We start from the raw sequence: 23,351 nt of genomic DNA, 5'->3' as shown, positions 1-23,351 counted from the left end.
TTAGATGTAAAAAGGGTGTGCACATCTATTGGACTTTGTTATTAACAGTGCTTAATGGCTTCATTTTAAATATAAAATCCTTCTTGAAGATCATGTTAATAGTTCTTCACTCACAATTAGATTCTCTTCTTAATAGAATGTGGTGTATGGACATGCACCGTACTTGTATTCCCGATGGACCAACAGGGCCTCTTTAAAGTATCGAAATAATTTTGAGCATACATCCTACTCCAGTGTGCAATAATGAGTGGAGCAAAGAATAACATCCAATAAAAGGAGGGTGAGGAAATAGAAAAATTACAAATAGAAACTTAGAAATAAAATAAAATCCAATACAGACTTTAAATTGGTATGTAGATTCCTCCAAGCGATGTAGGAAAAACAGAAAATATAGACAATCATAGTGCAGATTGTTAACACTAACAGGAGACTGTGTTACTTTTCAGCAGAACGTATTGTCACTTGAGCAATATTTCTATAATGAAATGCTTTCAATATATATGCAAAAATGACATGAATTTATTGTCTGCTACATGCAGTAAAAAGTAACCTCAATACACATTTTAAAATTAATGTAAACATTAAAATGAAAAAAGGAGAAAAGGAAAAGGAAAGGGTGGTTGGCCCCTTACTTAATCCGGTGGTGAGTTCAGACAGCTTATGCTGTAACTCACAGTTTTCGCTTTAAACAATAAGGTGGCAGACACGTTGCAGATTGTTTCCCGGGCTCGGACGGTTTTGAAAATCAGCTGGTCCGTGTAAGCTAATGTTTACATTAATTTTAAAATGTGTATTGTATTGGTTACTTTTTACTGCATGTAGCAGACAATAAATTCATGTCATTTTTGCATATATATTGAAAGCATTTCATTATAGAAATATTGCTCAAGTGACAATACGTTCTGCTGAAAAGTAACACAGTCTCCTGTTAGTGTTAACAATCTGCACTATGATTGTCTATATTTTCTGTTTTTCCTACATCGCTTGGAGGAATCTACATAGCAATTTAAAGTCTGTATTGGATTTTATTTCTAAGTTTCTATTTGTAATTTTTCTATTTCCTCGTCCTCCTTTTATTGGATGCTATTCTTTGCTCCACTCATTATGGCACACTATTCTGTCGGTAGTATTTGGGAATTACACCAGAGTGTGAAGCAATTTTTAACACCTCACATCCTATTTAAAGCACCCAGGTTTTGTTTTATTTACACATCCTACTCCAGCTGGAGCTATTGGCTGTCCCTGCGGAGCTTGCGGAGCTGCTTTCGTTAAAAGAAGGTAAACAAGACTAATGGTCGGATTCTGGCAACTACATCCAGCTAAGAGTGTCACAGTGAGACGGTCAGTGAGATCACCCCTGGTTATTTTTGGCATTGTATTCAGTTACACTATGAGCTAATACACAGCAGTATTGATTGTAGACTGTGTTGCATGCTGCTATGTTATGTTGTGGCCATAATATATCATTACTGGGTTTTCACTTTCTCATAACCCTGTGCTATTTTTAATGTGGGGAGGGGTTAGCTTGTTTTTAATACTGCAGCATTTGTGCAATAATAGTAACTGTCTTATGAACACCAAGTGCAGTTTCTGTACTTATGGACTGCAGGGATACTTCTGTTTGGACACTTTGACCTTCAAAGCCATTTCACTTTGTTACATGTCTAAGGACTTGGAGAGTTGCTTCTGGAAATAAATAGGCGGAGAGTATGTTAGATTACAGGGGGTTAAAGGGACGCTTTAGGCACCCCGATCACTTCATCTAATTGAAATAGTCTGGGTGCTGTGACCCTTTTACACTTCGTGCTGCAATGCTAAACATTGCAGCTCTAAGTCTGCCCCCAGTTGCTGTCTGGGGGTCAGATTTTCCCCATAGGAAAGCATTAAATAATGTTTAATTGAATCTATAACATTTTTTTCTTATAGACAAAATGTGTAGTAAATACGTTTTGTATTTTGTAGTGCCATATCTTCTGTTTGGGAAGGAGGGATAGGTATGAACAGAATCTATAACACTGCTCTTCCAGATGAAAATCTGAAAAAGATATATACAGTTTGCTTGAACGAGATAGACACGATCTGCTAGTGGGACTGGACAGGAATAGACATTTGAAGTGAAACAGAGGACTTCGAGTAAGCGTTTTTCTTGGCTTGCTTGATTTTATAAGGAACATATTGAGTTTCGGTTTAGGTTACTTACATGATCAGATTCTTTGGGCTCTCCACATGGCCGCTCCACCCTTTTGGGGGAATACTTCTCCTACCTGTCCATACCCAAGTATCATTGCCGGCTGGTGTTAAACATTATGACCTGCCAATGAAAAGCCAGGACTCTTACAAATTCTATATCTATAAACTAGCATGTATGTAAATTCTTCAACTTCAAAGATGTGGTCATCCCTCTTTATGTCATTAGGGATTCAAAGAAAAGAAGCCAGGAAGAGGCCAACTTCGAGGTATGGTTTGATGGTAGGACACCATCTAGTAAAAATCCATGAGATCCTTGCGGTCTAACAAAGATGAAAAAACAGAGTTTGTACAACTTATGTATGTTACTTACAAAGTTAAATTTTAAAATATGTACAGTTCTATATTTTATGAATATTTTAAGAAGATCGTTCATTACAATGTTATGCAGAACCTCAAAATGTACATCATAACATGTGATGACTTCATTCTCTGGGAAAAGATGTTCAAAGTTGTTTAAAAAAAAAAAAAAATTAATTAAATCTTGACCATGTTTCTATCACTCGATGTTAAAAGCCATATATATATATATATATTTGTTACAGAAACGGATAGCAGTATATGCACTCAGCCAGGAATTCTAAGGGGAAAAAAAGAATTCATTTTTGTTTAAGCCAAAAGAGTTGAACTGGAAATGATATCCCACTAATTATTTCTGGCTCAGTAGTTTGGCTTAACCCCTTAAGGACCAAACTTCTGGAATAAAAGGGAATCATGACGTGCCACACACGTCATGTGTCCTTAAGGGGTTAAAGAGTTACTCCAAGTAAGTGGGTTGAAGTGGTCATTGTGCCTGAAATCTGTGTGTGCATCATTTTGCTATGAAACATTTTACATAAAGAGTTTAAAGGGACACTGTAGGTACCCGACCATTTCATCTCATTGACCATGTCCTTTAACTGCAATGATTGCCTTGTGGAGTTAAAGGGAAACTCCAGTGCCAGAAAAACGATCCGTTTTTCTGGCACTGGAGGGTCCCTCTCCCTCCCACCCACCAATCCCCGGTTACTGAAGGGGTGAAAACCCCTTCAGTGACTTACCTGGGACAGCGGCGCTGTCTCCGCCTCCGCGACGCTCCTCCTAGTGATTACGTCGGCCGGTGGGCGAGACTGATCTCGCTCACCGGCCGAGGAGACCTAATGCGCATGCGCGGAAATTCCGCGCATGCGCATTACGTCTCCCCATAGGAAAGCATTGAAAAATCATTTCAATGCTTTCCTATGGGGTTTTGAGCGACGCTGGAGGTCCTCACAGCGTGAGGACGTCCAGCGACGCTCTAGCACAGGAAACCTGTGCTAGAACCCAGGAAGTGACCTCTAGTGGCTGTCTAATAGACAGCCACTAGAGGTGGAGTTAACCCTGCAATGTAAATATTGCAGTTTATGAAAAACTGCAATAATTACACTTGCAGGGTTAAGGGTAGTGGGAGTTGGCACCCAGACCACTCCAATGAGCAGAAGTGGTCTGGGTGCCTACAGTGTCCCTTTAAGTCCTCCTCTAGTGGCTGTCTACCAGACAGCCACTAGAGAGACTTCCGGGTGCTTAGACGACTTTTAGTTACCTAAATAACGCTGGACGTCCTCTCGCTCTGCATGAGGACTTCCAGCGTCACCGGAATCCCCACAGGAAAGCATTGATTAATGCTTTCCTATGGGGAAATCCTAATGCGAGCGCAGCCACGTCAGCCAGTGGGGGAGGAGCCTGACCCAGCGCCGAGTGACATCGCCACTGGATTTAGGTACGTGACTGATGGGGTTTCAACCCCTTTAGCACTGAGGGAGGGGGGCCCTGTAGAAACAGCTTTATTTCCCTGGCACTATAGAATTCCTTTAACCACTCTGTGGCCTGAGGTGTTACTTCACCTCCTGCAGTGTCTTTGGGGCATCACTAGCCAGCCTGTAATGAGAGTTCAGGGCTGGCTAATGTAAATTCTCTACATATTTCTATACACAGAGTTGCATTCTTTGGCTGAGAGCAGCTAACTAATTCATGTCATCCTCTAAGGACCCCCAGCATCCGGCAGGGACCCAGGTAAGATTGCAACCATTGCAGAACAGTTCGCCGCATTACCGGGTGACAGGGTCAGAGTACTCCGGTTAATGGCTATGATGGTGCAACTCTTTACATTTAACAATTTCCTTGGTCAATTTATACAATTTAATTTAACAAATAAGCCCACAATCTTCATTTCTGTAAATCCTCAAATTAAGTTAAATTATGTAACAGACAGAAATTAAACAGTGACTCCATCAACTGCAAATTCAATTCATTTTAACACGGTGTAGACAAATATGTAGTAATAACAGAAAAATATATAATAAAAAGGAAGTCCAAATGCATCATCTTTTGCTGGAACACAAACGTTTAAACAATATAACCGTGAAATAATAGTTTGAAAATCTGTAAAACTGCAGTAGACCGCATATTGCACTTGTTCTGCGTGAATTACATTTTCCTAAATTCTTATTGCCATTTAATGTGAAGTTAAATCCTCGCAATTAATTGAGTAGGCAGTTCCAATGTTTCCTTTTTAAATGAGAATCAAACACTGCAAGATGGCTGAACCTAAATGTGAAGTTACGTCATATATTAATTTACATTCAAAACACAACCGATATGAAAGTTACCTATTTAATACTGATATTTTTAAGAGCAGTAAGATTAAGATAATTTCATACTATATGCAAAATAATGGTTTGAATAATTTGCTGCATTGCATCCCACATTGCCAGCAATGTTACAGATATCAAATGTTGTTGGCAAGGTTAAAGAAACATACAAACACTGATATTAATGATATTAAAAAAAATGACCATCACCCGGACATAAACAAGTAAAATGTGCAATATCTGAAGGTCCTTTAAGTGAAAAGGGTAGTTTGCAGGGAAGGAGAGTGCAGGAGACGTTTAAAGGGACACTCTGGACACCATGACCACTACAGCATGCAGCAGTGGTTATAGTGCTCAGAATATCTCTTTACAGCATCATCTTCCATATAAATACATGGCATTGTAAACTACAGGAAATAATATCTAAAGGGTAAGCAGCCTTAAACACATCAGAAAGGACTCTCCTGGACATGCACAATAGTTGTCAATGCCGTTTAGATTTTCTTTACGATTAATCTTTAGGGTTTTTTGTTTTTTTTATCTTTTTCAAAAGACAAAAAATATGCTTAGTATTTTCATTGCTGCCACTCACCTCCAACCTATAGTGTTTGTTTGGCCAAAATAAAGCTTTGTGACGATGGCATCATACAGCTTCAGGCTTTCTACAGGGTAGCTGAAATTGAACTACTATTCCTACGTAGCTTTGCTGTGCCTCTCGGGAATGCAATAAGATATAACATCTGCACCAGTGACTTTAGACATATACTAATTACATTGCCAGTAGAAAACAATATAATGCAGTTTTTGTTTTTTGTTTTTTTAGCAGATTATATTACAAATGCTTACTATTGGGGGATTCTTCAAATATGATATATTTAAAGGTCAATTAAAATGTTAGTACGATGTTATCACAAAAATGCTGAATGCATATTTATCTAACTTATATGAATAGCATTTAGACTAACTGATTTGCAGTCTGGTTATACAGGAGGATGGCTGGTCCCATCAGTATTATACAGTGGGGTTAATAATACCAAGATCTTTGTCTGCACCCATCCCAACAGCTGAAATGGACACACTACAGGAAAAGTCATAGTGTGTCATTTTTCAATCTCTATAACAACTTCAAATAAAAAAATAAAAAAAAACAACAACAAATACTGCATTGGTATTTTTAAAGTACCATGTAAAGCAAACTTTTCAAGTACTAGATCATTACAATACAGGGATGTTGGAAGTAAGTTAGAGTACAGGCAACTGAGAGAGATGCTATGCAAGCTTCATATTTGACAGTGTTGGTCCAGGTGTGAGGACTGTTTTCAAGTGATGAAAATATAAATTATCTTGTGTTTATGCAGAAAATACATTGCACCAGCAAACGAAAAGTCATTTTCACGCAATAGTTCAACGATCTGAAGCTACACTCATGCGCTGATAAGTTCATCGTCCGAGTGCCTAGCGGTTGCTAGGTTTGCAAGAGGGTCTAGATCTGCGAACATATTTAACCATGCAGACATGTCCCTCTTCCTGGTCCTTTGGTCTGCAAGAGACAGAAAGAACATGAACAGTGGATTGGCTAAAAAAAAATAAAACCAGACAGCGCTGTGGACATCATACCAAGTGCCTTTCCTTAATGAGACAGGGTTAAAAAGAAACTGGTCGAGCCACATTGCTCACAGCAGAATCATGCTAGATGCACAGTGCCAGACGGGGATAAGTTTACCACGAAAAGAAAAAGATAATATTGGCATCTCTGGCAATTGCTACTCATAGTTACAAGTCATTGTTTGTGCTTGCAAAGAATTAAAGTGAAATGTGCACAATGATATCTTGTTATATATTTATATATTGATATTTTAAAGTCAAACTAATATGTTATTCATAAAAATGTAATAACCACATTTGTCATGTTCCCTTTATAGAAGCAAAGCTTATATTTGAAATGCACATGGCATTTTTAAATACTATGTTTTATCTGTATAGGTAGGATCCTTTTACGGAGCCAATACCATATAGGCTCCTGTCCATGCGAGTGGTTTCAGTCATTACTTACTACCAATTATCCATTTTTGGAACATCTGCACTATATTTTTTTGTTTCTTGTTTTTTTGTTTCCTTTTATATGTACATTCAAGTTTTTCAAGACTGTCACTGTACCAAAGGGGTGAGTAAACCCCTCTACTATTTAGAGCGCTCCACTTGTTTGGTATAATTTGTATACCTTATTTCAGCATTTGGCATTAATTTGACAACTAATTTTCTCACTGCTCCTGGAGAGAAACACTTGATTTAAATGAAAATCTAGATGTGCCTTGCCAATGTCCAAAAATGGTGGGACCATCCCAATATGGGTTTTTAGTACCACAGACCCCATGTATTTCTTCTACATGTATGAAGTGTCCTGCTTCTCTCGAACACACGTGATCAAAACAAGTTAAAACTGATAATGAGGGAATTTTAAGACCTGTAATAAAAGTTAGAGAAATTGTGAGACTTACCAGAGCCTTGTGGGTCAGGTGTATGCTTTTGAGGACTACCCTGACTACTAGGATCAGAGTTGCCTGAAGATAGATCTGTGAGCCTCCAACCTGAAAAAAGCAACACTCATCTTTAAACTTTTGCTGTCTGACACTTTTCGGTTCCTTTTGAGATTGAAATAGTGCTGACATGCAGGCTGGGTTGTCTTGCAAAGCATTTTTCATAATGCACTGTTAACGACAATAGATATGGAATTCTAAAAGTGCACCGTCTCTCTAGCTCTTATTATATTTCATAATCTATCAGAGTGCTCATGCCAAAATATTGGTAACAGGAAGCACAATAAAATGTAAATAGATTTCAGAAACAGGATGTATGGAAACTTGACTGCCCTAGACCAACTACATTTTGCAACGAGACGCTAGTAATCATTGCATTCAATTAGAAATCCTTTGAGCCTGAAACAAGGACAATTTTTGTCATTCTGCACAAATAGCAAATTTATTGGCAACCACCAGGGTATATCTATGTGCTCTACTACATCTAAACACTGCCATCGTTAACATTCATCAGATCTCTTCAAAAGTACTTTATTATAGTGGTGTGACCCATCTATCAGTTTACCGACTTATCTCTGGTACCAGAATTTAGAATTTATTTATTACAAAACAAACAAACAAAAGTTATACTAAGATTGCATAAAGAGAAATATGACTTGTCAAGCTCTGCTATTTCCTGAAGCAATATATTGTTCAGCATGGTACTTACTGTTGAATTCTCCTGCAGATTGCAGATCCAAGTCCAAGAGCTGTGAAGGGAGAAATCCTGCCAAGTTTTCGGTCTGGTTTGTCCACTGTCCACTCTTGTCTGAACTAGCAATTCTCCCTCCGAAGATATCCTGATCATCTAACCCAAGCTCAGGTGGATTAACTTGTTGCAAATTCAAGAAGGAAAACTCCTTATCAAAATCTTCACCTTCTGTGCAGTCCAGCAGTAGATCATTTGGTTCTAAGGGTACAGAGAGACATGGATTGGAAAACACACTCCTTAAAGGGACTCTATAGTCACCATATAAAAGCAAGAAAGACAGGTCCCCCAGCCTTCCTTCTTGCTTTTATATGTACTTTCATTTATTAAAAATAAATTTCGAGGTGTTTTTATATTAAAAACTTACCTCCGTTCCAGCGCCGAGCTCCCCGCTAGGCCGCGCCCCCTTTTTCGTCAAAATGGGACGGCTTCGCGCTGCACCAATCGCGTTCTTCATAGAGCGGCATTGAATGCCGCCCTATGAAGAACCTGAGCGCTTTACCGCGCATGTGCGCGGAATGCGCGTTCGCGAGCTGAGCTGTCTGACTGACAGCTCAGCTCGCTTTCTAAAATTATCAATAAGGGGGGGGACCTACTGTCCCCCCCCGGCCCCCACCCCTGTGCGGCGGGTGGGGGCCCTAAAATTATCAATAAGGGGGGGACCTACTGTCCCCCCCCGGCCCCCACCCCTGAGCGGCGGGTGGGGGCCCTACAATTATCAATAAGGGGGGGACCTACTGTCCCCCCCGGCCCCCACCCCTGTGCGGCGGGTGGGGGCCCTAAAATTATCAATGAGGGGGGGGACTTACTGCCCCCCCCCGGCCCCCACCCCTGAGCGGCGGGTGGGGGCCCTAAAATGATCAATGAGGGGGGGACCTACTGTCCCCCCCCGGCCCCCACCCCTGAGCGGCGGGTGGGGGCCCTACAATTATCAATAAGGGGGGGACCTACTGTCCCCCCCGGCCCCCACCCCTGTGCGGCGGGTGGGGGCCCTAAAATAAAAAATAAGGGGGGGACCTACTGTCCCCCCCCCGGCCCCCACCCCTGAGCGGTGGGTGGGGGCCCTAAAATTCACAATAGGGAGGGGACCTACTGTCCCCCCCCCCGGCCCCCACCCCTGAGCGGCGGGTGGGGGCCCTAAAATTATCAATAAGGGGGGGACCTATTGTCCCCCCCGGCCCCCACCCCTGAGCGGTGGGTGGGGGCCCTAAATACAAAGGGGGGGGACCCTAGTTAACCCTCCCCCCCCCCCAAAAAAAAATATCTCCCTACCTACCCCCCTCACCCTAAAAATAATGAGGGGGGACCATTAACTAAAAACCTGTAAAAAAAGAAAAAATGAGATAAAATCAACTTACCATTCGATGTTTTCTTTCTTCTAAAATCTTCTTTCTTCAGCCCCAAAAAAGGCCAAATAAAAATCCATAATAACCGACGCAATAAAAAAAAAAAAAAAAAAAAACGAGCGCAAAAAAAAATAATCCATCTTCACCCATGGAGGGCTCCGCGCAGACTGAGCTCCGCAGGGCGGGGGAAGGCTTATAAAGCCTTGCCCCGCCCTGCAATTATGCTAAGAACACTCTGATTGGTGGGTTTAAGCCAATCAGAGTGCTCTTTGTCATTTTACAAGCGTGGGAAAGTTCTTTGGAATTTTCCCACGCTTGTAAAATGACACAGAGCACTGTGATTGGATGGATTTAAAGCCATCCAATCACAGTGCTCTGTGTCATTTTACAAGCGTGGGAAAGTTCTTTGGAATTTTCCCACGCTTGTAAAATGACACAGAGCACTGTGATTGGATGGATTTCAAGCCATCCAATCACAGTGCTCTGTCTCATTTTACAAGCGTGGGAAAGTTCTTTGGAATTTTCCCACGCTTGTAAAATGACACAGAGCACTGTGATTGGATGGATTTCAAGCCATCCAATCACAGTGCTCTTTGTCATTTTACAAGCGTGGGAAAGTTCTTTGGAATTTTCCCACGCTTGTAAAATGACACAGAGCACTGTGATTGGATGGCTTGAAATCCATCCAATCACAGTGCTCTTTGTCATTTTACAAGCGTGGGAAAGTTCTTTGGAATTTTCCCACGCTTGTAAAATGACACAGAGCACTGTGATTGGATGCTCTGTGTCATTTTACAAGCGTGGGAAAATTCCAAAGAACTTTCCCACGCTTGTAAAATGACAAAGAGCACTGTGATTGGATGGATTTCAAGCCATCCAATCACAGTGCTCTTTGTCATTTTACAAGCGTGGGAAAGTTCTTTGGAATTTTCCCACGCTTGTAAAATGACAAAGAGCACTCTGATTGGCTTAAACCCACCAATCAGAGTGTTCTTAGCCTAATTGCAGGGCGGGGCAAGGCTTTATAAGCCTTCCCCCGCCCTGCGGAGCTCAGTCTGCGCGGAGCCCTCCATGGGTGAAGATGGATTATTTTTTTTGCGCTCGGGTTTTTTTTTTTTTTTTTTATTCCGTCGGTTATTATGGATTTTTATTTGGCCTTTTTTGGGGCTGAAGAAAGAAGATTTTAGAAGAAAGAAAACATCGAATGGTAAGTTGTTTTTATCTTATTTTTTTTTTCTTTACAGGTTTTTAGTTAAAGGGTCCCCCCTCATTATTTTTAGGGTGAGGGGGGTAGGTAGGGAGATAAGTTTTTTTTTGGGGAGGGGGGGTGGGGGGGAGAGGGTTAACTAGGGTCCCCACTCCCTTTGTATTTAGGGCCCCCACCCACCGCTCAGGGGTGGGGGCCGGGGGGGGACAATAGGTCCCCCCCTATTGATAATTTTAGGGCCCCCACCCACCGCTCAGGGGTGGGGGCCGGGGGGGGGGCAGTAGGTCCCCTCCCTATTGTGAATTTTAGGGCCCCCACCCACCGCTCAGGGGTGGGGGCCGGGGGGGGGACAGTAGGTCCCCCCTTATTTTTTATTTTAGGGCCCCCACCCGCCGCACAGGGGTGGGGGCCGGGGGGGGGGACAGTAGGCCCCCCCCCCCTTATTGTGAATTTTAGGGCCCCCACCCGCCGCACAGGGGTGGGGGCCGGGGGGGGACAGTAGGTCCCCTCCCTATTGTGAATTTTAGGGCCCCCACCCGCCGCACAGGGGTGGGGGCCGGGGGGGGGACAATAGGTCCCCCCTTATTGATAATTTTAGGGCCCCCACCCGCCGCACAGGGGTGGGGGCCGGGGGGGCAGTATGTGCCCCCCTTATTTTTAGGGCCCCCACCCACCGCTCAGGGGTGGGGGCCGGGGAGGAGAGTAGGTCCCCCCCCCACCCCCCTTCAACCACTATTGTGGCCGGACAGCATCCCTGTGGGTTCGGGCTTCAGCTGTCAGCTGAAGCCACGCCCACAGCAGTGCTGACAGGCTATCAGCACACAAAGCGCGTTCACAGTGCTTTGTGTGCTGATAGCCCGTCTGATGCATTCACCCAGAATGCATCGGACGAGAGGCCTTTTTAGGGCCTCTGAACTCGGAAGTCCCTCTGGTGGCCGTCTGATTGACTGCAACAAGAGGTGTTCCAAGCTTCTAATGTAAACACTGCATTTTCTCAGAAAATACAGTGCTTACAAGAAAAAGGCTCCGGGTAGCTGTAGCACTCACCTAAACAACCTCATTAAGCTGAAGTTGTTCAGGTGACTATAGTGTCCCTTTAAACATAAACATTTATAATAGCACGTTCACAAGTGACAACAGAGAACTAATGCTTGTTCAAAGTAATGCAACTCCATCAGTCAACTTAGATATTACGGGTAATGGGAGTATTTTTTATTTTGTCAATCTTTCTTTTATTATGGCATATGCGTTATGGGGTACAGAATAGAAAGAGGAGGCATTGCGGGGTAACACGAGTTAATGATAGCAAGATGGTGTGCAATACACCCGTAGGAAAGACTGACATATTTTTTGTTATTTTTTCCAAAAAGACGTGAACATAACGATACAGGCTTGGTTAATAAAATAAAAATAATTGTTGCTAAACAGTGCTAGATCAGCTACACCGGTGTAGTCCTAATGTACCAACATGTCTCACATTGGAGTAGTAGCTAGTTAGTGTATGATGCAGAGAGAAGTCATAATTATGAAAATAACAGGCTAGTAATCTTTGCTTATAGAACATAACATGCTAGAGTAATTAAGTAGAACAAATACAACATTACATTTTCTCCTATGCGAGGCTGCTTCATTTTATGTTAAAGTAAGTCGTTTTATCCAAATAGCTGTGCAAGGCAAGGCAGTAGGTAGTGAACACGCAGGCTATGTCCAGCACTGAAAACCCATAGAGTAACATGTGTGAGGATTACGTTTAAGGCTTGGTATTGCGACTAGAAGTACATTCTAGATATAAGATTATAGGTAAGTACTATGAAATCCACTTAGCATGGCCAATGAGGAGCAAATAATATAGTAAGACATACATAGCATATGTACGCTGGGCAGTTTGATAGGTCTTATTATGTTGGTATCTAATTAGTTTGCCTATGCGTGTCTAACATGCAAAGAAAACAGGCTTCCTTACAGATAATATCTAGGCAAGAATAATTACAGATTGGTATGTTTACAGGTGTATACGTGTAGCTATGGTTGGACCCAGGCTATGTTGTGGCTGACGGTAAGGTTGCAGTACTTGAAAACATTGCATCATGATATGTTTTGTCACAGGTTGTATACAAAGAGTTATCGCTGGTTGCTAATATAAAGCGTATGAAGGTTATCACTGGCTGCAGTTTTAACCCCTTGTAAGATATCGCTGGTTGCCAAAATACCATATATAAAGGATATCACAGGTTGCCGTTATGACACATATAAAAGATATCACTGGTTGCCATTATAAAACATGTTTTCGGTAAATTTTTGTTTATTCCATTATTCAAGTTATATATGCAATGTTAACTGTGGACACGCAGGTCCGCTGATAAAACTGTTCAGGGTATTTCCTGGAAATAAGGTGCACATAAATGAAAGATAACAGTGGTGACGTGCAAGTCACCCAACATCTGTCTGCAAACATTTTAGGTAGGGCTCACAGGTCCTGTAACATGGGTGAAGGCGGGCCTTGCCCCTTGACTAGTGGTCTCAAGAGCTAGTCTGGGGACTCTACTGTAACGCGTGTTAGCCCTGACCTGTGACTTGGTACGTTAGTGGTATACGATACACTCCCCCAAGGCGTGTCAGTATGACGTCTCCGTCCTTCAGGTGCGGGCCTAAGGTCTACATTGTCGGTCGGTTTGGTCACTACCAGGCCAATCTGGGTGTTAGGTCTCAGGTCGTGCGGGGAACCCCGATTTCACGTCTCCCGTTATTTCGGGCACCCATCTGTCCAGGGTCTCTGCGTCTGCCTCCCCTTTCTGCTGTGTCGCCTCTCCGTTTTGGGTACCCCCGGGGAGAAAAAGAAGGGGGGGGGGGCGGTGTGTGTTAAGAGGGAAAGGGGGAGGGGGCGTGGGCCAGTTTCCATATTGGGTTGGTTTGCTTTACCTGACCTGTTTGATAAAGCTTTCGTGTTCCGTGTTTGGTGGTGTGTCGTCAAGTCAGGCGTCTCAGTCCATCAGTAAGTCTCGGAAGTCTGCTCTAGTCGTTGTCAAGATCCAGTGTGTCCAGATTGTCATATACGCCTGTGTCCTCCCCTCTGCCAGCAGGGAGAGCTCCTCCAACGCCCTCAACTCCTCCATCCGTTGGAACCATGTGTCTAGAGGAGGCGCACATTGCTTTTTCCAGTAGAGAGGGATCAGGCTCTTGGCTACATTAAGTATCCGGATGGTCAGGGATTTTTTATAGGTGGACATTTTAGTTGTAGTGTGATTGATCAGGAATGTTGCGGGATCTAAGGGTAGCGTGGTATCTGAGAATCGTGTGATGATCTTGTGTATGGCCGTCCAGTATGGTCGGATGATCGGGCAGTCCCACCATATGTGGAGGTATGTACCCGTGTGTGTGGTGCAGCGCCAGCATGTGTCGTTTGTCGTGGGGTCATATAGGTGTGTTTGGAGTGGTGTGCGGTACCAGAGGGCTAGGATTTTGTATGCAGTTTCCTGCGTCCCGCTGGACGGTACGCAGTGAAGTGAGAGGGTGCAGATTTTGTCCCACTGGTCAGGTGTGAATGTGGTACCTAACATTGTTTCCCATTTCCCCATGAAGCTTGGGGGTGGCAGCCGCCTCATCCGCATGATCATTTCATAGAGCGTTGACAGGCCCCTGGCCAAGGGATCCGGATCCATGCACAGCTCTTCAAAAGCTGTGAGTGGTCTGAGGGTGTGCCTGTTTTGAGTAGTGTCCCGTACGAACCCAGCTAGTTGACTGTATCTGAATCGTGTCATAAATGAGTGATTGGGGGTTCCTGTCATGGCCTCTAGCGTCTTTGTGTGGCCGTTGTCTAGGGTGTGGCATAGCCTCGGCACTTCGTGGTTCAGGAGTAAAGCCAGCGACCTCGGTTCTCTTCCCGGAGGGAAGGCCTGATTGTGGACCAGTGGCAGCATTGGGGATGGTGTGGTGGTGAGCGAGAGTGGCGTTGCCATTGTGTGCCACACGTGCATGGTAGCTTTGATCAGGGGGTGTGGGGCTGCCAGTAGTCTACCCTGTTGGGGGTCCAGCCAGGGGAGGACTGCCATCGGTCTCCCTACTAGCGTCGCTTCCACGTCCTTCCACAGTTTCTGCACCCCTTGTTTGGTCCACTCCAGTATCCTCTGGATATGGGTGGCCCTGTGGTATCTCTTGAAGTCTGGCAGGGCCAGGCCTCCCTTGGCTTTCGGTAGTGTGAGCACGTCGTGTTTGATTCTCGCCTTTTGTTTCTGCCATGCGAACCTCAGGGCGAGTGATCTGAGGGATGTGAAGAAGGCCTCCGGGATGGCCGCAGGGATGACCTGGAACAAGTACAGGACCCTTGGGAGGATATTCATTTTGAGCACCCCCATTCTTCCGAACCACGAGAGGCGGACCTGGTCCCAATCTTGAAGATCCTTCTGTATGGTGGCCAGGAGCGGTTGGAAGTTTGCTTCGTATAAGCGGGAGAGGTCTTTTGTGAGCACTGCACCCAGATATTTCAGGGAAGTGTCAGACCATCGGAATGGTAGCTCTCGTTGAAGGGCCTCTGCCCTGGGTTCCGGGATAGATTCATTGAGGATTGTGGATTTAGAGAAATTGATTTTAAGGTTCGATAGAGCCCCGTACGTTTCAAATTCCTTCATGATCTCGGGCATGGATACTTCTGGTTCGGTCACAAAAAACAAGAGGTCGTCAGCGTATGCTGCGACCGAGTGTTTTCCATGTCCCGCCCTCAGCCCAGGGATGTTCGGATTGTCGCGCACCGAGTTCAGGAACGGTTCCAAGGCTAGTATGAAGAGCAGGGGGGAGAGTGGGCAGCCCTGCCTGGTCCCATTCCGTATTTGGAAGGGGTCGGTGAAGGCCCCGTTTATGCAAATTCGAGCAGTAGGTGCCGAATATATTGCTCTGATCCAGGCCATCATGAATGGTCCCAGTCCTAGTGTTTCCAGGGTCTGGAACATGAAGTCCCATGCGATCCTGTCGAACGCCTTCTCCGCGTCAGTTGAGAGCAGGAGAAGGCCCTCGTGTCTAGTTTTCGCGACGTGTATCAGGGACAGAGCTCTAATCGTGTTGTCCCGTGCCTCCCGGTGTGGGGTGAATCCCACCTGGTCTCCGTGTATCAAGTTCGGGAGATAGGCCTGCATTCGTTGTGCAAGTGTCACGATCCCGGGGAACCCAACACGCTAACACACACACAGACACACACACAGAAAGTGTGCTGTACCGGTCCTTAGAGTGGCCGGGCTAAGCACACAAAGAATAGTCAGGAGACAAGCCGAGTAAGGGGAACCAGAAAACAGAATAACGAGAAACAAGCCGAGGTCAAAGGGTAGGAGAAAGTCACAAAGTCAGTATAACAAGCCAGAGGGTACGTAACCAGAAAGCACACGTTCACAATCGATACTATAAAGCAAAGACCACAACAGGGCACAGATAGACAGGAAAGGTAAGTATTTAAATCCTAGCCTGAATCCTGATTGGCTAACCACCAATCAGTATTAACAAACACACGTGGGGGATATCTATACCCCCCACTGTGTTTGTTGCACTGTAGCTTTAACGCCGGGTCACGTGAGTGACCCCGGCGCTTAGATAATAGTGCCGGCTCCCAGCGTGCAGCGTTAGACATGCTGCCGCTGGGAGGAGGAGAGGAGGACGCGAGCGGCGTGTCAGGAGGAGAGGACGCCGCTCGCTTAACGGTAAGGGGAGAGGGGACCGCGGGCGGCGACGGACCGAGGGTGAGTGCTGCGAGAGGATTGCAGCCTCCCCTCACCGCTGCCCGCGGAGCCCTGACATAACCCCCCCCTCGAAGACCGCCCAGGGGGCGGGAAGCCGAAGGCTTCAAAGGAAACCGCGCATGAAAGGAGCGGATCAAGGAGGGGGCGTCCAAGTCAGAGACAGAAACCCACGACCGCTCCTCCGGGCCATAACCCTTCCAATCAACTAGATACTGCAACCGACCTCGAGAGAAACGAGAATCAAGGAGAGCAGCCACCTCATATACGTCACTAGAGACCGCGCGGAGGGCATCGGAACGCCTGAGAGAGCCAGAGAACCGATTACAGAGCAAGGGCTTCAAAAGGGAGGTGTGAAAGGTGTTAGGTATGCGCATGGAAGGGGGCAAGGCCAGGGAGTAGGATACAGGATTCACCCTACGCAACACCTTATAGGGACCAAGGAACTTGGGCGCGAACTTCATCGAGGGAACCCTAAGGCGGAGATTCCTAGAGGACAACCAAACCCTATCACCCGGAGCATAAGAAGGAGCCGCACACCTACGACGATCAGCAAACCTCTTTTGAGTAGCAGCAGCACGACAAAGAGCAGCATGGACCTGATCCCACATCTTCCGTAAGGAGGCGAGGTGCTCGTCCAAAGCGGGCATTCCCTTGTCGGAGAATACACCGGGAAGGACAGCGGGTTGGAACCCATAAGCCACCATAAAAGGACTTGCGCCAGTAGAAGAATGAGACACAGTGTTCCTGGCAAACTCAGCCCAGGGAAGGAGACGGGACCAGTTGTCCTGGTGTGCATTCGTGAAACAGCGTAAATACAACTCCACAGACTGATTTGCTCGTTCGGCAGCTCCATTAGATTGCGGATGATAGGAGGAAGTAAACGATAAGGAGACCCCCATCTCAGCACAAAAGCCTCTCCAAAACCGAGAGACAAACTGGGGGCCCCTGTCAGATACGATATCTTGTGGTATACCATGCAAGCGGAACACTTCTTTGGCAAACACCTGAGCCAACTGAACCGCAGAAGGTAGCTTCTTAAGCGGAATGAAGTGCGCCATTTTGGAGAACCTATCCGTTACAGTCAAAATTACTGTCTGCCCATCAGATGAAGGAAGATCCACAATAAAGTCCATGGATAAGTGTGTCCACGGTTTCTTGGGTACAGATAGGGGCATAAGGAGTCCCAGGGGTTTAACATTAGGGGACTTACACTGTGTACAGACACGGCAAGCCTGCACGTAATCTACCACGTCTTTTTTGAGTGAGGGCCACCAAAACTGTTGGAGAAGACCCTTGTAAGTCTTGGTAACCCCTGGATGACCAGCCGTTTTGGCTGTGTGAAATAAAGTCAACAACTTCTTTCTGTCTTTTACTTTCACGTACAGCTTACCAGTAGGTGTCTCAGAGGGTGCTTGGGGTTGGTATGACTTGATACCATCAAGAAAAAGAGACGAGATAACCAAACGGGTAGTAGCTATTATATTAGTTGTGGGTACAATGGGCTCAGGAGTGGAGGTAATAGAATCTACAGGTTCGTACTGGCGGGAGATGGCATCAGCCTTGACATTTCGATAACCAGGCCTGTATGTGATTATGTACTGAAAACGTGAGAGAAATAAAGACCATCTAGCCTGACGAGAGGATAACCTCTTAGCATCTGCGATATAGGATAGATTTTTATGATCGGTTATAACCAAAATCTTGTGTCTAGCTCCCTCTAACAAGTACCTCCATTCTTTAAATGCCATCACTATAGCTAATAATTCCCTGTTCCCAACGTCGTAATTCTTTTCAGACTCTGACAAGCGTTTTGAAAAGTAACCACAGGGAAGGAGGGGTTCGTCATACGATTGTCTTTGTGACAACACTGCTCCTATACCTGATTCAGAGGCGTCTACCTCCAGTACAAAGGGAAGGGAAGGATCAGGATGGTGTAACACAGGGGCAGTGGCAAATGCCTTTTTTAGAGTCTCGAAGGCCACAATAGCATTAGGATTCCAAACCCTGGGGTGTAAACCCTTTTTTGTCAGTTTAGTGATAGGGGAAATAATGGATGAGAAGTTTTTAACAAACTTTCTATAATAATTGGCAAACCCTATAAATCGCTGTATTGCCTTAAGTCCTTGGGGAAGGGGCCAGGACAGTATAGCTTCCAATTTTGAAGGATCCATGCTGAATCCTTGTTCAGAAATAACATAACCCAGGAATTGTACAGAGGTTTGGTCGAATAAGCATTTCTCTAATTTACAATAAAGACCATTCTGCAACAACCTTTTAAGCACCATCCTAACATGAGTATGATGTGTCTTCAAATCTGGAGAATATACAAGTATGTCATCTAGGTAGACTACAGCACAGACATGCAGTAGATCTCTAAGGACATCGTTTATGAGGTCCTGAAAAACGGCAGGAGCATTACACAATCCAAAAGGCATGACCAGATACTCGTAATGCCCACTACGCGTATTGAACGCCGTTTTCCATTCATCATTCTCCTTAATACGAACAAGGTTATAAGCCCCCCTGAGGTCTAGTTTAGTAAAATATCTAGAACCTTTGACACGATCAAACAATTCGGTAATGAGGGGAATCGGATAGGCATTTTTAATCGTTATATTGTTTAGGGCTCTGTAGTCTATACACGGTCTCAAATCGCCCTCCTTTTTTGCCACAAAAAAGAAACCAGCACCAGCAGGAGAGGAGGACCTTCTAATAAAACCTTTACTTAAGGCCTCTCGTATGTACTCCTCCATGACCTGGTTTTCTTTCTCAGAAAGAGGGTAGACCTTACCCCTAGGAGGCATAGTACCCGGTAATAGGTTTATGGCACAGTCATACTCACGGTGTGGGGGTAGCTTATCTGCCTCCCTTTTTTCGAAAACCAAAGCAAGGTCTGCATACACAGAAGGGACAGAAACAGAAAGCGGTTTAGCCGTGGGCACGTTAAGTAAACAAATGGGACGTACTTGGGCCATACAGTCTCGTTGACAAGATTCCCCCCAGGAGAGTATGTCTAAACAACCCCAATCAAGTACTGGGTTGTGTTTCACTAACCAGGGAAAACCCAGAACTATGGAAGCAGTAGGGGAGTCAATTATTTGGAAGGTTAACCTTTCCTTGTGTAAAGCACCCACACACATCTCTATATCTTGGGTCTCATGGGTCACCAGAGGTCTCTCAAGGGGTCTACCATCTATGGCCTCAACGGCCAAGGGTGTGGCCTTTAGGATCAAAGTCAAGGCTGCGGTTCTGGCAAAGGTCTCATCCATAAGGTTGTCAGCCGCACCTGAATCGATCAAGGCTTTAGTTGTTATGGTGGTTTTATTGACCAAAAGAGAGACCGTAATAAATGGTCTGGAGATGGACACATGAGGGGACAAAGTCATAACACCCGAGGCCGACCCCTCTCTAGGCCTTAGGTGCTGGAGTTTCCCTGTAATTTAGGGCATGTATTACAGTGGTGACCCCTCTTTCCACAATAGAGACATAACCCCTCCCTTCTACGATACGTTCTTTCAGCCTCAGTTAACCCCGTAGCACCCAATTGCATGGGTTCGGGGGATGGTTGCCTAGGAGCGGGTAACGCTAGTAATGCAGTACTGGGTAGAGCAGGTAACACCCGTGTATCCAGCCGTCTTTGACTACGTCTCTCTCTAATGCGGTTATCAATAAGGATTACATAGTCTATAATATCATCTAGAAGGACAGGCAGTTCCCTGGATGCTATTTCATCCAGTATGTAAGCGGCCAAACCCTCCTGAAAGGCTGTTACGAGGGCGTCGTTATTCCAAACCACTTCAGCTGCTAGAGTGCGGAACTCGATAGTATAATCCGCTACAGATCTGTTACCCTGTCGAACCCTAAGCAGAGCTTTGCCAGCAGAGGCAACCCTACCGGGTTGATCAAACGTGCGTTTGAATGCGGACAAAAAATCCGCAAAGGACATAGGAGACATATTTTCCCACATGGGGTTTGCCCATGCTAAAGCTCTCCCAGACAGGTGGTTTATCAAAAAGGCAATTTTGGATCTGTCGGTGGGATAGGAACGTGGATTCATCACCAGATGGATGTCAATTTGATTGAGGAAACCACGACACAATGCTGGGTCACCACTATAGCGCTGTGGCGGTGTCATATGGACTACATGGGCAGGAACGGGTACTGGAGTGGCAATGGGTTCGGGCACAGCAGCAACCGCCTCCTGGACGGCAGGCTGCAGGTGTGCAGTACGAGCCAGTATGGTCTGCAAAGCTTGAGCAAACTGATCCATACGGTGGTCCAAGCCATCCATTCTAGCCTCCTGATTAACTAGGAGCTGTGGTATGTCAGCAGGTTCCATTATGGCCCTGTTGTAATGTCACGATCCCGGGGAACCCAACACGCTAACACACACACAGACACACACACAGAAAGTGTGCTGTACCGGTCCTTAGAGTGGCCGGGCTAAGCACACAAAGAATAGTCAGGAGACAAGCCGAGTAAGGGGAACCAGAAAACAGAATAACGAGAAACAAGCCGAGGTCAAAGGGTAGGAGAAAGTCACAAAGTCAGTATAACAAGCCAGAGGGTACGTAACCAGAAAGCACACGTTCACAATCGATACTATAAAGCAAAGACCACAACAGGGCACAGATAGACAGGAAAGGTAAGTATTTAAATCCTAGCCTGAATCCTGATTGGCTAACCACCAATCAGTATTAACAAACACACGTGGGGGATATCTATACCCCCCACTGTGTTTGTTGCACTGTAGCTTTAACGCCGGGTCACGTGAGTGACCCCGGCGCTTAGATAATAGTGCCGGCTCCCAGCGTGCAGCGTTAGACATGCTGCCGCTGGGAGGAGGAGAGGAGGACGCGAGCGGCGTGTCAGGAGGAGAGGACGCCGCTCGCTTAACGGTAAGGGGAGAGGGGACCGCGGGCGGCGACGGACCGAGGGTGAGTGCTGCGAGAGGATTGCAGCCTCCCCTCACCGCTGCCCGCGGAGCCCTGACAGCAAGTACTTTAGTGAAGAGTTTCAGATCACAGTTGAGGAGTGATATGGGGCGGTAGTTCGCACAGTGTTCGGGATCTTTCCCTTCTTTGGGTATCAGGGCGATGTTAGCTGCCAAAGTCTGCGTCGGAAACTGCTGCCCTTCTCGGATCGCGTTTAGCGCTGTCGTGAGGCGAGGGACGAGAAGCTCCGCGTAGGTCTTGTAGTAGCGGGAGGGCAGGCCATCTGGACCGGGGCTTTTACCCGCCTTGGACTTTTTGAGGGCCCATGCTACTTCGTGTGCCTCGATTGGTTCATCCAGGTCCGCTCTCGCCTCTAGAGAGATGTGCTTGCGTATGCGCGGTTCTAGATAGTCTGCTATCTTAGTCTTCCTGTCGTCCCCGGACTCTACTCCTCCTTGTGCGTCTAGCGAATATAGGCCAGCATAATATGTCCGGATAGCTCTGGCCATCTCGGTTGGCATGGTTCGTAATTTCCCTTCTCCGTCCCGAATCCCTGGGATGTAGGCCGCCGCTCTCTTTTTGGCAATCATGCGGGCAAGGAGGGCACCACATTTGTTTGCGTTTGTGTGGAAAAATGCTTTAGTGTGTAGGTAGGCCCTGTTGTGAGTGGCGTTTAGGATGGTGGAGAGTTCCCTCCGAAGTTCCGTCAGTTGTGTCCAGTCTGCTGGTAGGTGGGTTTGTTTGTGCCTATGTTCCAGGTCCTGTATATCCGTTATTAAGATTTTAAGTTTCGCGGATCTGGCCTTTTTTAATGCGGCACTTTTTGCTATAAAGTGGCCCCGGATCACGCTTTTATGGGCCTCCCAGAGGCAGAGGGGTGTGACATCAGGCGTATCGTTCTCTGTAAAGTATTGTGTCAGTCGTTCCCTAGTCTCCGTGGTCGTTACTTCGTCGTTTAGTATTGATTCGTTGAGTCTCGTTACTGCAAGTGGGCCTGTAAAGTGGGGAGACTAATGTCATTGTGATCGGGGCGTGGTCGGACCATGTCGCCGTCCCAATGTCCGTTCGTCTTACTTCGGTCAGGTAGTAGTGTGGGATAAGGAAGTAGTCTATTCTGGAGTATGTGCTATGGGGAATGGAGTAAAAAGTGTAGTCACGGTCGTCAGGGTGAAGCGCTCTCCAGCAGTCCACTAGTCGCTGCTCTTTCATGGTTTTCGCAATATGGGTCAAGATGTGTTGGGGAGTCGCGGAGGACCCCATAGATGTGTCTATGGTTGGCGACAGGGCCACATTCAGGTCGCCTCCCACAACCAGGCAACCCTCCGCAAATCCCTCAATCTTTTTGAGTGTCGTGCGGAGAAATTGGTGTTGGCGTTTGTTGGGGGTATACAGGTTCGCAAACGTATATGTGCGGTTTGCGATCGTTCCCTTGACACAAACAAAACGTCCGTGGTCGTCTCGCAGTGTGTCGGTGGGAGCAAAGTGAAGTGAATTCTATGAATTAGTATCGCTGTGCCCTTGGATTTCCCTTCAGGGTTATTGCTTAAAAAACACTGTGCGTAGTGGCGGTCCGTCAGTCTGGGTACTTGGCCTTCTTTGAAATGTGTTTCCTGGATAAAAACTACCTGTGACTTCTGGCTATGAAAGTGTCGTAGGGCGTGTGAACGTTTCTCGGGCACATTCATGCCCTTAGCGTTAATGGAGAGGAATTTTATTTCAGCTTGTTTGTGTGTGGCGTGGGACGGCATATTTGGTACGGTCCTAAGTGTACAGGGTGTGACGGTTGGGAGTGGTCAGGGTGGGTGGGGGCGGCTGGCTTTCCCCGTGGGCCCCGCTGGGAGAGGCGAGCGTCAGCTACAAATAACAAACTGTAGAACAGATTAGAACAATGAACCTTGTTGGTGTCGAAGCACCAATAAAAATGTGAACTAGAAGGATAAGGTGAAAAACACAAAAAGAAAAGAAAAGACTAGGGTACTGGCTAAGCAGGAGTCGGCTGCGCC

At 45.9% G+C, this 23,351-nt stretch overlaps 1 protein-coding gene across 1 annotated transcript in view; it reads right to left on the bottom strand.

The window, feature by feature from the left end:
• Positions 1-6,005: 6,005 nt before the first annotated feature.
• ICA1L (islet cell autoantigen 1 like) overlaps positions 6,006-23,351 on the bottom strand; it is a 46,930-nt gene continuing 29,584 nt past the window's right edge. Inside the window, exons 10-12 of the mRNA XM_063429837.1 lie at positions 8,103-8,342; positions 7,355-7,444; positions 6,006-6,396 (exon numbers count right to left, since the gene is read on the bottom strand). Coding sequence (XP_063285907.1) covers positions 6,281-6,396; positions 7,355-7,444; positions 8,103-8,342 — 446 coding nt within the window. The 3' untranslated portion in view covers positions 6,006-6,280. The remainder of the gene's footprint in view (positions 6,397-7,354; positions 7,445-8,102; positions 8,343-23,351) is intronic.

The sequence above is a fragment of the Pelobates fuscus genome, chromosome 8 (assembly GCF_036172605.1).
Source record: "Pelobates fuscus isolate aPelFus1 chromosome 8, aPelFus1.pri, whole genome shotgun sequence".
NCBI lineage: Eukaryota > Metazoa > Chordata > Amphibia > Anura > Pelobatidae > Pelobates > Pelobates fuscus.
The sequence above is the reverse complement of the archived record's forward strand: the minus strand, read 5'-3'. Positions and strand labels throughout refer to the sequence as shown.